At 39.3% G+C, this 12,145-nt stretch overlaps 1 protein-coding gene across 3 annotated transcripts in view; it reads left to right on the top strand.

The window, feature by feature from the left end:
• gatb (glutamyl-tRNA(Gln) amidotransferase, subunit B) overlaps positions 1–12,145 on the top strand; it is a 68,084-nt gene that overhangs the window by 34,971 nt on the left and 20,968 nt on the right. For all 3 annotated transcript variants that reach the window (XM_072554629.1, XM_072555872.1, XM_072555238.1), the window contains one exon: positions 6,587–6,720. In XM_072554629.1, the coding sequence (XP_072410730.1) occupies positions 6,587–6,720 (134 nt within the window). The remainder of the gene's footprint in view (positions 1–6,586; positions 6,721–12,145) is intronic.

Below are 12,145 nucleotides of genomic sequence, written 5' to 3' on the forward strand. Positions count from 1 at the left end.
TCCAATTTCCTTTTTCATAACTTGATTTGTTTTGAGATTAAAGAGCAAGAGAGACTTTATTTGTTGTTACTTGCAAATGCAGGAGTGTCTAATAAAAGTTCTTAGGTGTATCCCTTCGCAGCTTACTTTTTAATACAGTGTAATTCAAACCCCAAGCACATCAGCACATTTTAAACTCACTTTCTTGCGTTTTCCAAGAAGCCTCATGCCTTTCCCCAGAGGTGCCTTTCTTACATTTCATTTGTCCAGAGTTTGGGACACAGTCCACAGAAAATATGTTTCTGCTAAGAAGAGTCAGTTCAGATTTTGAATGGCATTTCTCACTTTGAATTGTTGCTATCTGGAATTCTATGACCCTTTTCAAGTGAAACATTCCATGGTTGTTCTTGGGGGGGCAGAGTGAACCTTTCCAGTCCGAAATTTGGAAACATTTTAGAAAAATCAGTTTTCTATTCAACCTGTTCAGGGATATTATGAAGCAGTTGGGACTCTAATCTGGTATCGGTCAGCGTTGTCACTTAAAAGGCACATGGGGAAATGATGGACCAGCCTTGTAACAAAAAGAAAATATAAATATTTTGTTAGAATATCATCTCTTTGGAGATCCAAGATGGTGGCGACTCAGCAGGTCTGAGTCTATAGTGCTCCTCCCAAGACCTAGGCAAAGTGGGCCACCCTCCTCCACCACACTCACTAAATCAATTAAAAATAGTTTTTACTTAATGTAATTAGTGGTTTAGTACTAAATTTAAACAGTTCAGTCTCCTGTAAAAATGACTAGGGGGAAAGGAGCCCACAGTTCTCAGCAGGCAGGAGCCCCTCCCCCACCCTCCCCAGCTGCAGCAGAGTCGTCCGCAGCCGCCCTGGGGGACTTACCTACGGTGTCAAGCCTCGCGGAAATAATCTCCAAACTCGATGTGAAGATCAATGTTTTCATAGAAGAATCCCGAAGTCGATGGAATTCATTCTCTGCCACACTACAAAAGCACGGCCGAGACATCGAAGAAATTGAATGCCGAGTCAGAGGAGCGGAGCTAAAGGCCGCGATCTCCGAGGCCATTGCAGAATTGGCCGTGGATCAAGTCCAGACTCTCGAGAATCAAGGTCGTTAAAAAAATATTCGTTTGTTGGGCCTTCCCGAACGGGAAGAAGAAGGCCAGCTTACAAGGTACCTTGAACAGTGGCTTCCGCAGTTATTGAATCTGGAGGCTGGATCAGGCCAGGTAAGGGTGGAATGGGCCTACTGGGTTGCAATATGCGGGCCTGGCTCGAACCAGCGCCCCCGCCCAGTCCTGTTCCGGCTGCAGAACTGTAAGGTGAGGCAGATTCTCTTGGAAGCCTCCAGAAATCTTGGGAAAGATCCCCAAGCCATGACTTATAAAGGATCCAAGATTATGTTATTTCAGGACTTTTCTCCAACTTTGGTCCAAAAGAGGAAGGTGTTTGATGAAGCAAAGAAGCATTTAAGGGATTTAAACATTCAATACTCCTTGCGCTACCCAGCTATACTATGCTTTAGCCATGAAGAGTCCGTGTATAACTTCGGATCACCGGAGAAGGCCAAGGAACTTTTGGACTCTCTTCGACAAACTATAAGAGTTAATTGATGTTGTTTTGCCCTACCCCCACCCCGGTTTACCCCCTCTTTTTTTTCTCCTTTCACTACCTTACTGTTTAATATTATCTCCAGGGGGTGGGAAGCATGTATATCACTGCTCAATTTGTGTGTTATCCGTTGGGTTTTTTTTCTTTTGAACAATGTAAGAATTTTAATGATACAGTCTGGTTAATTGTAAGTTAGATGAGTAGTAAGTTGAGTTTTGTCTTTTTTTCCTCTTGGTATTTCTTTTTTTTTGTTTGATATATTTTGGTTATCATTTATTTAAGATTTAACTGTATATCAATGTTTACACTTGGTTTTTTTTTTAGTTTTCTTTTGTAAACTTGTAAAAACATGTTAGATTTTCAATTCATCCTTTACTCAGCAATTTTCTTTCCCCTATTTTTTATATATATACATATATATGTATAGGCCAGGGGTCTAGTTAATGTAGATGGGGCGGAAGGTGGCTACCTTATCTTATTTTATCTTTGTCCTTGGGAGCGGGGTTGTTTTCCCCTGTTATTTTGTATTAATATATTTAATTATTATTTGCTGAGACTGTAATTTTATAGTCATATATGATATTAACATTACCAATTATATCCAGGTGTTGGTATTGCTGGGGGGGCGGGGCAGGTGTTGGGGGATAGGGTACTCACTGTTAGTTCTAGTTCAGTAGTATACTTGAATTTTCTTTCTCCTATCGTGGGGTGCCTGGGCCAAGGGTGGGGCACTGGTTGGGAGAGGTTATGAAGGTTTTTTTGGAAAGGAAGTGATGCCCCCGGGAATAAGGGGGAAGATCTCTGTTTAAATATGTTTTATACTTTTTTTTACTATTTAGAAATAGTTTTTTTTAATTATATTGATCTGAATGTACTAAAGAGCTTTTATTTTTGTGAATTTTATATGCTCTATGCTTGGGATGTTTTGGAAAAAAACGGGTTTTGTTGTGACCTGATGTTAACACATTCTGAGCATGTATATCACTGCTCAATTTGTGTGTTATCCGTTGGGTTTTTTTTCTTTTGAACAATGTAAGAATTTTAATGATACAGTCTGGTTAGTTGTAAGTTAGATGAGTAGTAAGTTGAGTTTTGTCTTTTTTTCCTCTTGGTATTTCTTTTTTCTTGTTTGATATATTTTGGTTATCATTTATTTAAGATTTAACTGTATATCAATGTTTATACTTGGGTTTTTTTTAGTTTTCTTTTGTAAACTTGTAAAAGCATGTTAGATTTTCAATAAAAATATCTATTTTAAAAAAAAAATCATATCCTTGCCAAGTTACACTTATGTATTTCCATTATAGACAAGGAGCATGATGGAGATCCTTTGAAGCTACTGCATTTCAGTACAGTAGCGTTATAATTTTAAAATGTTGAATTGATGTGCTGTTTTCTACAGAATGATGTACTGTCCTTTTGTTGCATAAGTTAGAGCTTCTGTATTTTAGTTGCAATATTATCAAATATATTGAAATTTTTGAAAGTGAATGTATTTTATTTTTCAATTGTAATTGAAACTTACTGTTTTTGATTTCTGATGGATTTTTTTTAAACAAGCAGAAACAAAAAGTTTCCAACTGGCTAAGTGACAGAACCTAGTTGTACAAACATATTACATAGTCTAGTGTGTTGGCTAATTTTAGCTAGAGAGGCAAGGAAGCCTACAACTGGCCAAGTTAGCTTAAGGACAAAAGGGTAACAAGGGAGAGAATAGGGCCCCTCAAAGATCAGCAAGGCGGCCTTTGTGTTGAGCCACAGAAAATGGGGGAGATACTAAATGAGTATTTTGTATCAGTATTTACTGTGGAAAAGGATATGGAAGATATAGACTGTAGGGAAATAAATGGTGACATCTTGCAAAATGTCCAGATTACAAAGGAGGAAGTGCTGGATGTCTTGAAACGGTTAAAGGTGGATAAATCCCCAGGACCTGATCAGGTGTACCCGAGAACTTTGCGGGAAGCCAGAGGAGTGACTGCTGGGCATCTTGCTGAGATATTTGTATCATCGATAGTCACAGATGAGGTGCCAGCAGACTGGAGGTTGGCAAACATGGTGCCACTGTTTAAGAAGGGCGGTAAAGACAAGGCAGGGAACTATAGACCAGTGAGTCTGACCTCCGTGGTGGGCAAGTTGTTGGAGGGAATCCTGAGGGACAGGACGTACATGTATTTGGAAAGGCAAGGACTGATTCGGGATAGTCAACATGGCTTTGTGCTTGGGAAGTCATGTCTCACAAACTTGATTGAGTTTTTTTGTAGAAGTACCAAAGAAGGTTATTGGGGGCAAAGCAGTAGATGTGACCTATATGGACTTCAGTAAGGCGTTCGAAAGATTCCCCATGGGAGACTGATCAGCAAGGTTAGATCTCATGGAATACAGGGACATCTAGCCATTTGGATATAGAACTGGCTCAAAGGTAGAAGACAGAGGGTGGTGGTGAAGGGTTGTTTTTCAGACTGGAGGCCTGTGACCAGTGGAGTGCCACAAGGATCAGTGATGGGTCCTCTACTTATTGTCATTTACATAAATGATTTGGATGCGAGCATAAGACGTACAGTTAGTATGTTTGCAGATGACACCAAAATTGGAGGTGTAGTGGACAGTGAAGCGGGTTACCTCTGATTACAACAGGATCTGGACCAGATGGGCCAATGGGCTGAGAAGTGGCAGATGGAGTTTAATTCAGATAAATGTGAGGTGCTGCATTTTGGGAAAGCAAATCTTAGCAGGACGTATACCCTTAATGGTAAGGCCCTAGGGACTGTTGCTGAACAAAGAGATCTTGAATTGCAGGTTCATAACTCCTTGAAAGTGGAGTCGCAGGTAGATAGGATAGTGAAGAAGGCGTTTGGTATGCTTTCCTTTATTGGTCAGAGTATTGAGTACAGGAGTTGGGAAGTCATGTTACGGCTGTACAGGACATTGGTTAGGCCACCGTTGGAATATTGCGTGCAGTTCTGGTCTCCTTCCTATTGGAAAGATGTTGTGAAACTTGAAAGGGTTCAGAAAAGATTTACAAGGATGTTGCCAGGGTTGGAGGGTCTGAGCTACAGGGAGAGGCTGAACAGGCTGGGGCTGTTTTCCCTGGAGCGTCGGAGGCTGAGGGGTGACCTTATAGAGGTTTACAAAATTATGAGGGGCATGGATAGGATAAATAGACAAAGTCTTTTCCCTGGGGTCGGGGAGTCCAGAACTAGAGGACATAGGTTTAGGGTGAGAGAGGAAATATATAAAAGAGACCAAAGGGGCAACTTTTTCACACAGAGCGTGGTACATGTATGGAATGAGCTGCCAGAGGATGTGGTGGAGGCTGGTACAATTGCAATATTGAAAAGGCATTTGGATGGGTATATGAATAGGAAGGGTTTGGAGGGATATGGGCCAGGTGCTGGCAGGTGGACTAGATTGGGTTGGGATATCTGGTCGGCATGGATGGGTTGGACCCAAGCGTATGTTTCCATGCTGTACATCTCTATACCTCTATTAGTAGTAATATAGCAAACTGCCGTTACCTCCCTCACCAGGTTTTTTTTCCATATATTTTACTCATAGCCTTTGATATTGGAAAGGTTGGTTGGGGTGGGGGCTAATATTAAGCAATATAGAATGTGGGGAAATAGATGGTAACATCTTGAAAAATGTCCACATTACAGAGGAGGAAGTATGATGTATCACAAACTTGATTGAGTTTTTTGAAGAAGCAACAAGAGGATGAGGGCAGAGCTGTAGACGTAATCTATATGGACTTCAGTAAGGCATTCGGCAACGTTCCCCATGGGATACTGTTTAGCCAATTTAGATCTCATGGAATACAGGGAGAATTAGCCATTTGGATACAGAACTGGCTCGAAGGTAGAAGACAGAGGGTGGTGGTGGAGGGTTGTTTTTCAAGCTGGAGGCCTGCGACCAGTGGAATGTCACAAGGATTGGTGCTGGCTCCATTACTTCTTGTCATTTATATAAATTATTTGGATGTGAACATAAGAGGTATAGTTAATAAGTTTGTAGATGACATCAAAATTAGAGATGTAGTGGACAGTGAAGAAGGTTACCTCAGATTACAACGGGATCTTGGTCAGATGGGCTAATGGACTGAGGAGTGACAGGTGGACATTAATTTCGATAAATGCAGGGTGCAGCATTTTGGGAAAGCAAGTCTTAGCAGGAATTATACACTTAATGGTAAGGTCCTGGGGTGTGTTGCTGAACAAAGAGATCTTGGAGTGCAGGTTCATAGCTCATTGAAATTAGAGTTGCAGGTAGATAGGATAGTGAAGATGGCGTTTGGTATGCTTTCCTTTATGGGTTAGAGTATTGAGTACAGGAATTGGGCGGTCATCGTATGGCTGTATAGGACATTGGTTAGGCCACTGTTGGAATATTGCGTGCAATTCTGGTCTCCTTCCTATTGGAAAGAAGTTGTGAAATTGCAAGGGTTCAGAAAAGATTTACAAAGATGTTGCCAGGGGTGGAGGATTTGAGCTATTGAGAGAGGTTGAAGAGGCTGGGGCTGTTTTCCCTGGAGTGTCAGAGGCTGAGGGGTGACCTTCTAGAGGTTTATAGAATCATGAGGGGCATGGGTAGGGTAAATAGACAAGGTCTTTTCCCTGGGGTGGGGGAGTCCAGAACTAGAGGGCATAGGTTTAGGGTGAGAGGGGAAAGATATAAAAGAGACCTAAGGGGCAACTTTTCATGCAGTGTGTATGGAATGAGCTGCCAGAGGAAGTGATGGAGGCTGGTACAGCTACAGCATTTAAAAGGCATCTGGATGGAGATATGAATAAGAAAGGTTTAGAGGAATATGGGCCAAGTGCTGGCAATTGGGACTAGATTGAGTTGAGATACCTGGTCGACATGGATGAGTTGGACCAAAGGATCTGTTTCTGTGCTGTATATCTTTATGACTCTTCAAAAATTAAAATGGAAGAATATTTTATTAAGCTTTCCTGTTTTTCTTTATTTCTTTGTTTCCCAGAATGAAGATGGACTTGTACAATTTTTTGAAACTGTTCTGGAACAGACTGAAGCTAATCCAAAGAAAGTGATTGGTTGGATCCTTAACGATTTCCTAGCACTCTTGAAACAGAATAATCTCAGTGTAAACCAAAGGTGAGAACATGTATCTAATTTCCTATAAACAATGCATACCCTTTTATATTACATATCATGATACTCCATTACAAAGGTGGGTTGAACAATATGCCAATGTAACTAATACTGAATTTATTAAAATGTACTACTTACAAAACAGTAGGGCAATAATAGTTTGTGACTTGAAGTATCTAAATATCAATAGGGATACAAAAGTGTGGAGGGCAGATAAAATTCTTGACCTGCATTCAAGAGAACTTCATTAACCAGCATGTAGCAAGCCTAACAAGGGGGAGCCAATGCTAGATTTAGTGATAAGGAGTGAAGCTGGACAGGTGAATGAAATAGCAGAGGATCACCATTTGGAGAGAGTGATCATAATATGATTTGAGTTATCTTGGAAAGCAATAGATATAAGTAAATGTTCAAAATTGAGGCAGGTTAGAGGTGGCAAACTTTACAAAGTAGTTCTGGCAAAAATAGACTGGTTACAGTGACTTGAAGGAAAGTCATGACATGGAGGTACTGGTGTCAGACTGGAGTGGGCAGAATCAGAAGTTACACACCACCAGGTTATAGTCCAACAAGTTTACTTGAAATCACAAGCTTTCAGAGCACTGTTGCTTCATGAGGTGAAGTGAATAGTAAAGAGAAATGGACATTGACTACAGAAAAGAAAACAAGGTACTACAGATGTTGGAAATTGGAAATAAATACAGAAGATGGAGAAATTCAGCAAATCTTGCCACAACTGTGGAGATGGAAGCAAAGTTTATGTTTTGAGTTCAGTCCGATCTTTGGCACTGAAGTTGGTGAGAAAATGTTAGTTTTTATGATGTTCACAAAGTAGGAAGAGGAACAAGTGGAGCAGATGATGGGAGTGCTGAGAACAAAATACGCAGTGCTAATGGCAGGAGTGAACAAGGTTGATAATTAAGTGACGAATGAAAATCAATCAGGAGAAGTGAGGCTTTGCATTTTAGGAGAACAAATAAAACAAGGTAATACTCAATACTGGAGGGGATATTGAGAGACCACGGAGTTCACAAACCTTGAGGTTGGCAGACGAATAGATAAGATGGTAAAGAATGCTTGTTGGATGCTTTCATTGAGCAAGGGATGTAGTACTGGAACAATTATAAGATACTGGTTAGGCCACAGCTGCTTATTTGTATTACAGTTACAGAAAGGGCAAAATTGCCCAACAGAATGTACAAAGGAAATGTGCAAGAATGCTACAGGCTTGAAATCCCAGCTTTGTGGAAAGATTGGATAGGCTAGGGTTGGTTTCCTTAGAACAGTGTGGACTGAGCAGCGACTTAATCAAGGTGTACAAAATAATGAGAGGCTGGAAAATAATGAAGGGTTGGTACAGTGGGCAGGAGGATCTGTTTACCTTAGCAAAAGGCTAATTACCAGTGGGCTCAGCTTCAAGGTAATTGGTAGAGAGACATGAAGGAAAAACTTTTTCCATATTGAGGGTGATGGGTATCTGGAATTTGCCAGTTTGGTGGTTGAGACAGAAGCCCTCACATTTATAAGGGGCCTGTATCTGCACCTAAAGAACTGTAACTTGCAGAGTGACAGACCAGGTGCTGATAAGTGGGATTAGAACGGGCAACTAGATTATTCAGCCAGTGTGGATGTGATGGGTTGAATGATCTCTTTCTACGCTGTAACTTTTCTATGGTTCTTTAATTTAGATATTTGTACTTTGTTTGGGCTGGAAACGTTCTCTATATCCTCCAATCCATTGAATTCCACAACAGTGGTTAAAATGTGTGGTTGTTTGTTGGTTGCAGTGCATGTAAGTAACTGGTTCTGATCAATTCCCAAAACAATGTAACTGAATCATGCTGTGTTAAGAATAGATAAATGTGCAAGAAGATATATTGAGACCTTTTGTAATAAGGAAAGAATACAGACATTAAATAGGGGGAATGACAAAAATGGAGAGGGTCGAATGTAAATCAAAGTAGGGGAACAAAGTAGTTCTGTAAAGATTTTTGAAAGCAAATTTGACAGAATGAAAGCAGTATACTGGAGATGTCAGAAATCTAAAATAAGAAGAAAGTGCTTGAAAAACTAAGTTCTGGCAGCATTTGTGGAGAGAAAAAAACAGCTAATGTTTCAAGACCAATATGACTTCTTCAGAACATGCAGGGATAAACTGGATGGAGAGAGCAGGAATAGAGTAGTTCAATGAGTGACTATCAGTGGTGGAAAAAAAGGTTTTCTGCCATAAAGGAGCAGAGGATATATAAAATGACAGCATTGGAGGAAATTATTAAAGTGGACTGATGATATGGGGGATTTAGTAAATCTCAAAATTGCTAAGGTGGGAGATAAAGGAAAAAAAAAGCTTGGGGGATGTAAGGGTTCTAGTTATGATACCGGAGCAAGGTTTGCTACTTCTGCTTTCATTCGACAAAAATCAATGCAGACATTAGACAGTAAATCAATGCAGATAATATAAAATAACTGTTTAACTAGTGGTATGTCAGTATGTTTGCTAACAATTGTATATTTTGTTAGCCTGTTGCAGCATAACTCAGAATTTGGGGAAAAGTAAAATAATGCATTAAAATTAGTAAATGTCTTATTTATCTGTTATGAAAATCTTTAGAAAATCTATACTTCTGGAAATTAATTGGTAGTGTAAAAATGTGTCTCCTTACCTTTTACAGTTGTTTCCATTTATAGTATGATACTAGTTTCCTTCAAGATATGGAGGCAAATGATGGACTGAGTTAAATGATTTCAGATTAAATAATGTTTTGACATAGCTCTGGGCATAGAAAAGCAACAACAGAATGTCAACCTTTTCAGAAAGACAAACAGAAGTGGTAATAGATCAAATATACACCAAAGGATACATTTCAAAGACTTGATGCCTAATAAACCTGCAGGAAAAAAAGTGCAATTATTTTAGAATTTTAAGCTTAATAAGTTACCTTATTAAAATGGTCTTGAAAATCATAATAGAAAGAATCAACATATTTGAAAATGGCAGAATGCGACCTTTAGATTTGGGCCTGGTGTTGGAACAAGAAAAGGAATATCTAACTAAGAACAGTAGTCTATAAATATCTAGTTGTAAACAAAGGCATTTGTATATGCTTCATAGATTTGGAAAAAAAACATTTGATCAAGTCTCCTCAAAAACTAATTACTGTGCAGCTGAATGTGGTATTGACTGTAGAGATGTGAGATTTAAGACAGGAATACAACAAGGCAGTATCCTATTGCCAAAATTATTCAATTTGTACATTGATCAAAAAAAAAGCTGAATCAGACATACCTCAAGGTTAAAATGTGTGGAGGCAAGGGTATAACAAACTTGGAATGTGCTGGTGCTACAGCCAAATCAGAAGACACCCGAGAAAAGTCATGTAAATCAAGATTGAGTATAAAAATTAAATAGAGAAAAACAGTGGAAGCCAGAAGGTTTATAGATAAGAAACTAAGGTGAAGATGGAGTGAATAATGTCATATAGGAACAGGTAGGTGAGTTGATCTGTTTAGGATAAGTTTAACAATAAGACTGCAGTTGTGGTGCAGAAGTTAGAAGGATATAGATAGGCAGACAAAGTTTTGTGAAAATGAAGGCTTTGTTAACAAGAAAACTCAAACTTATCATAAGTTTAAAAACTCATGAAATGCTACATTTTGCTCATATTCCTATGTACTTTGGAAACCCAGACTTGTGGAAGAAAATAGAGGTCTTTGTAATGCGGATGCTAAGAAGTATTCTCCATACAGACTGTAAGTCAAATGAAAAGTGCTTGAAATAGAAATGCCAAATAGAACATTTTTTTTCAAAAATGACTTATAGATATGAAAATTTCAGTACTTCTGCAGAAAACTGCAGAAAATGCTTCTAGATGGTAAAATGGAGGGAAGCAGAAAGGACTGAGCTGAGGTGGATGGCAAATGTCACATTGTTTACAGATGAGCTAAAATGGATCTGTGAGGATGATGCAAAATAGACAAGCATAACATATGACAGCAGATTTCCTAGTTGGTGTAGCTACAAGTAGGATAAGACAAGTGCAGGGGGTGATGCACGCATTTATAGTTACAGGTATTTTGAGGAGAAGAAATGTGAAATACTTTAAATAATCTTCTTGACTGTGAGAAGACATATGGGTTACTTTCTTTTTAAAAGCTAACGCATTGAATATAAGTTCAAGAAGATTATACTAGAACTTTATAACATAAGTTAAATCACAACGAGAGTATTGCATTCAGATCGAGCCATACATGTTTTTGTGCTGTATGACTCTGACTACATCACAGAAAAGATCAGTTACGGTACAATTACACCATTTAAAAGGCATCTGGATGGGTATATAAATAGGAGGGGTTTGGAGGGATATGGGCCGGGTGCTGACATGTGGGACTAGATTAGGTTAGGATGGCTGGTCAGCATGGACGAGTTGGACTGAAGGGTCTGTTTCCGTGCTGTACATCTCTATGACTCTACGACATAAGAAATGGTGCAGAGGAGTTTTGTTCATGAGGTTTGTACATTGCTCTCCAGAACAGCATTTATTGCTTATCCCTAATTGCATAGCCTTGAGTAACTGTCTAAGTGGAGTTTGCATATTCTCCCCATGTGTGCATGGCTTTCCTCTGGGTGCCCTGGTTTCCTCCCACAGTCCAAAGATGTGCAGGCTAGGTGAATTGGCCATGCTAAATTCCCCATAGTGTTCAGGGATGTGTAGGTTAGATGCATTAGTCAGGGATAAATGTAGAGTAATAGGGTAGGGATGGGATACTCTTCGCAGGGTTGGTTTGGACTTTCTGGGCCAAATGACCTGCTTCCACACTGTAGGGATTCCATGTAGATAGTTAAGAGTCAGCCGCATTGCTCTGGGTCTAGAGTTACATTTAGATAGACAGATTTTCTTCCGTAAAGGACATTAATGAACCAGATGAGTTTTCACAACAATCAATGGTGGTTACATGGTTGCCATTAGGCCAGCCTTTTTTAATATTCCATATTTTTATTTAATTCAAGTTTCACTATTTGCTTTGGTGCATATCAAACTCAAGTCTCCAGAAGATGGACTGATTAGGAATGTTCAGATTGACAGTTTCATTCCTTGTATTCTGCAAATGGAAATCGCAGCATACCACAGTTAAATCATTGGCAGTAGGTCTCGTGTAACAGTTTCACTCTGTGCAGCATCAGAAGTTTAGGTTTCTGGAATATTAGCCCAGTGACATTATCACTATGCTCTTGTCTCTCCACAAGAATGGAGAATTTTAGTTTTGAATAAAGATTGAATCGTTTGGGATTATTTCCTTTGAGATAGAGGGGAGATTTAATTGAAATTATGATGGGCTTAAATAGAGTGGAAATCTCTTCTCCCAAAGTGTGGTGGTGGTCAGAATTTACTGTCTAATAGGGCAATGATTATATGATTCCTCAACATTT

The sequence above is a fragment of the Chiloscyllium punctatum genome, chromosome 1 (assembly GCF_047496795.1).
Source record: "Chiloscyllium punctatum isolate Juve2018m chromosome 1, sChiPun1.3, whole genome shotgun sequence".
NCBI lineage: Eukaryota > Metazoa > Chordata > Chondrichthyes > Orectolobiformes > Hemiscylliidae > Chiloscyllium > Chiloscyllium punctatum.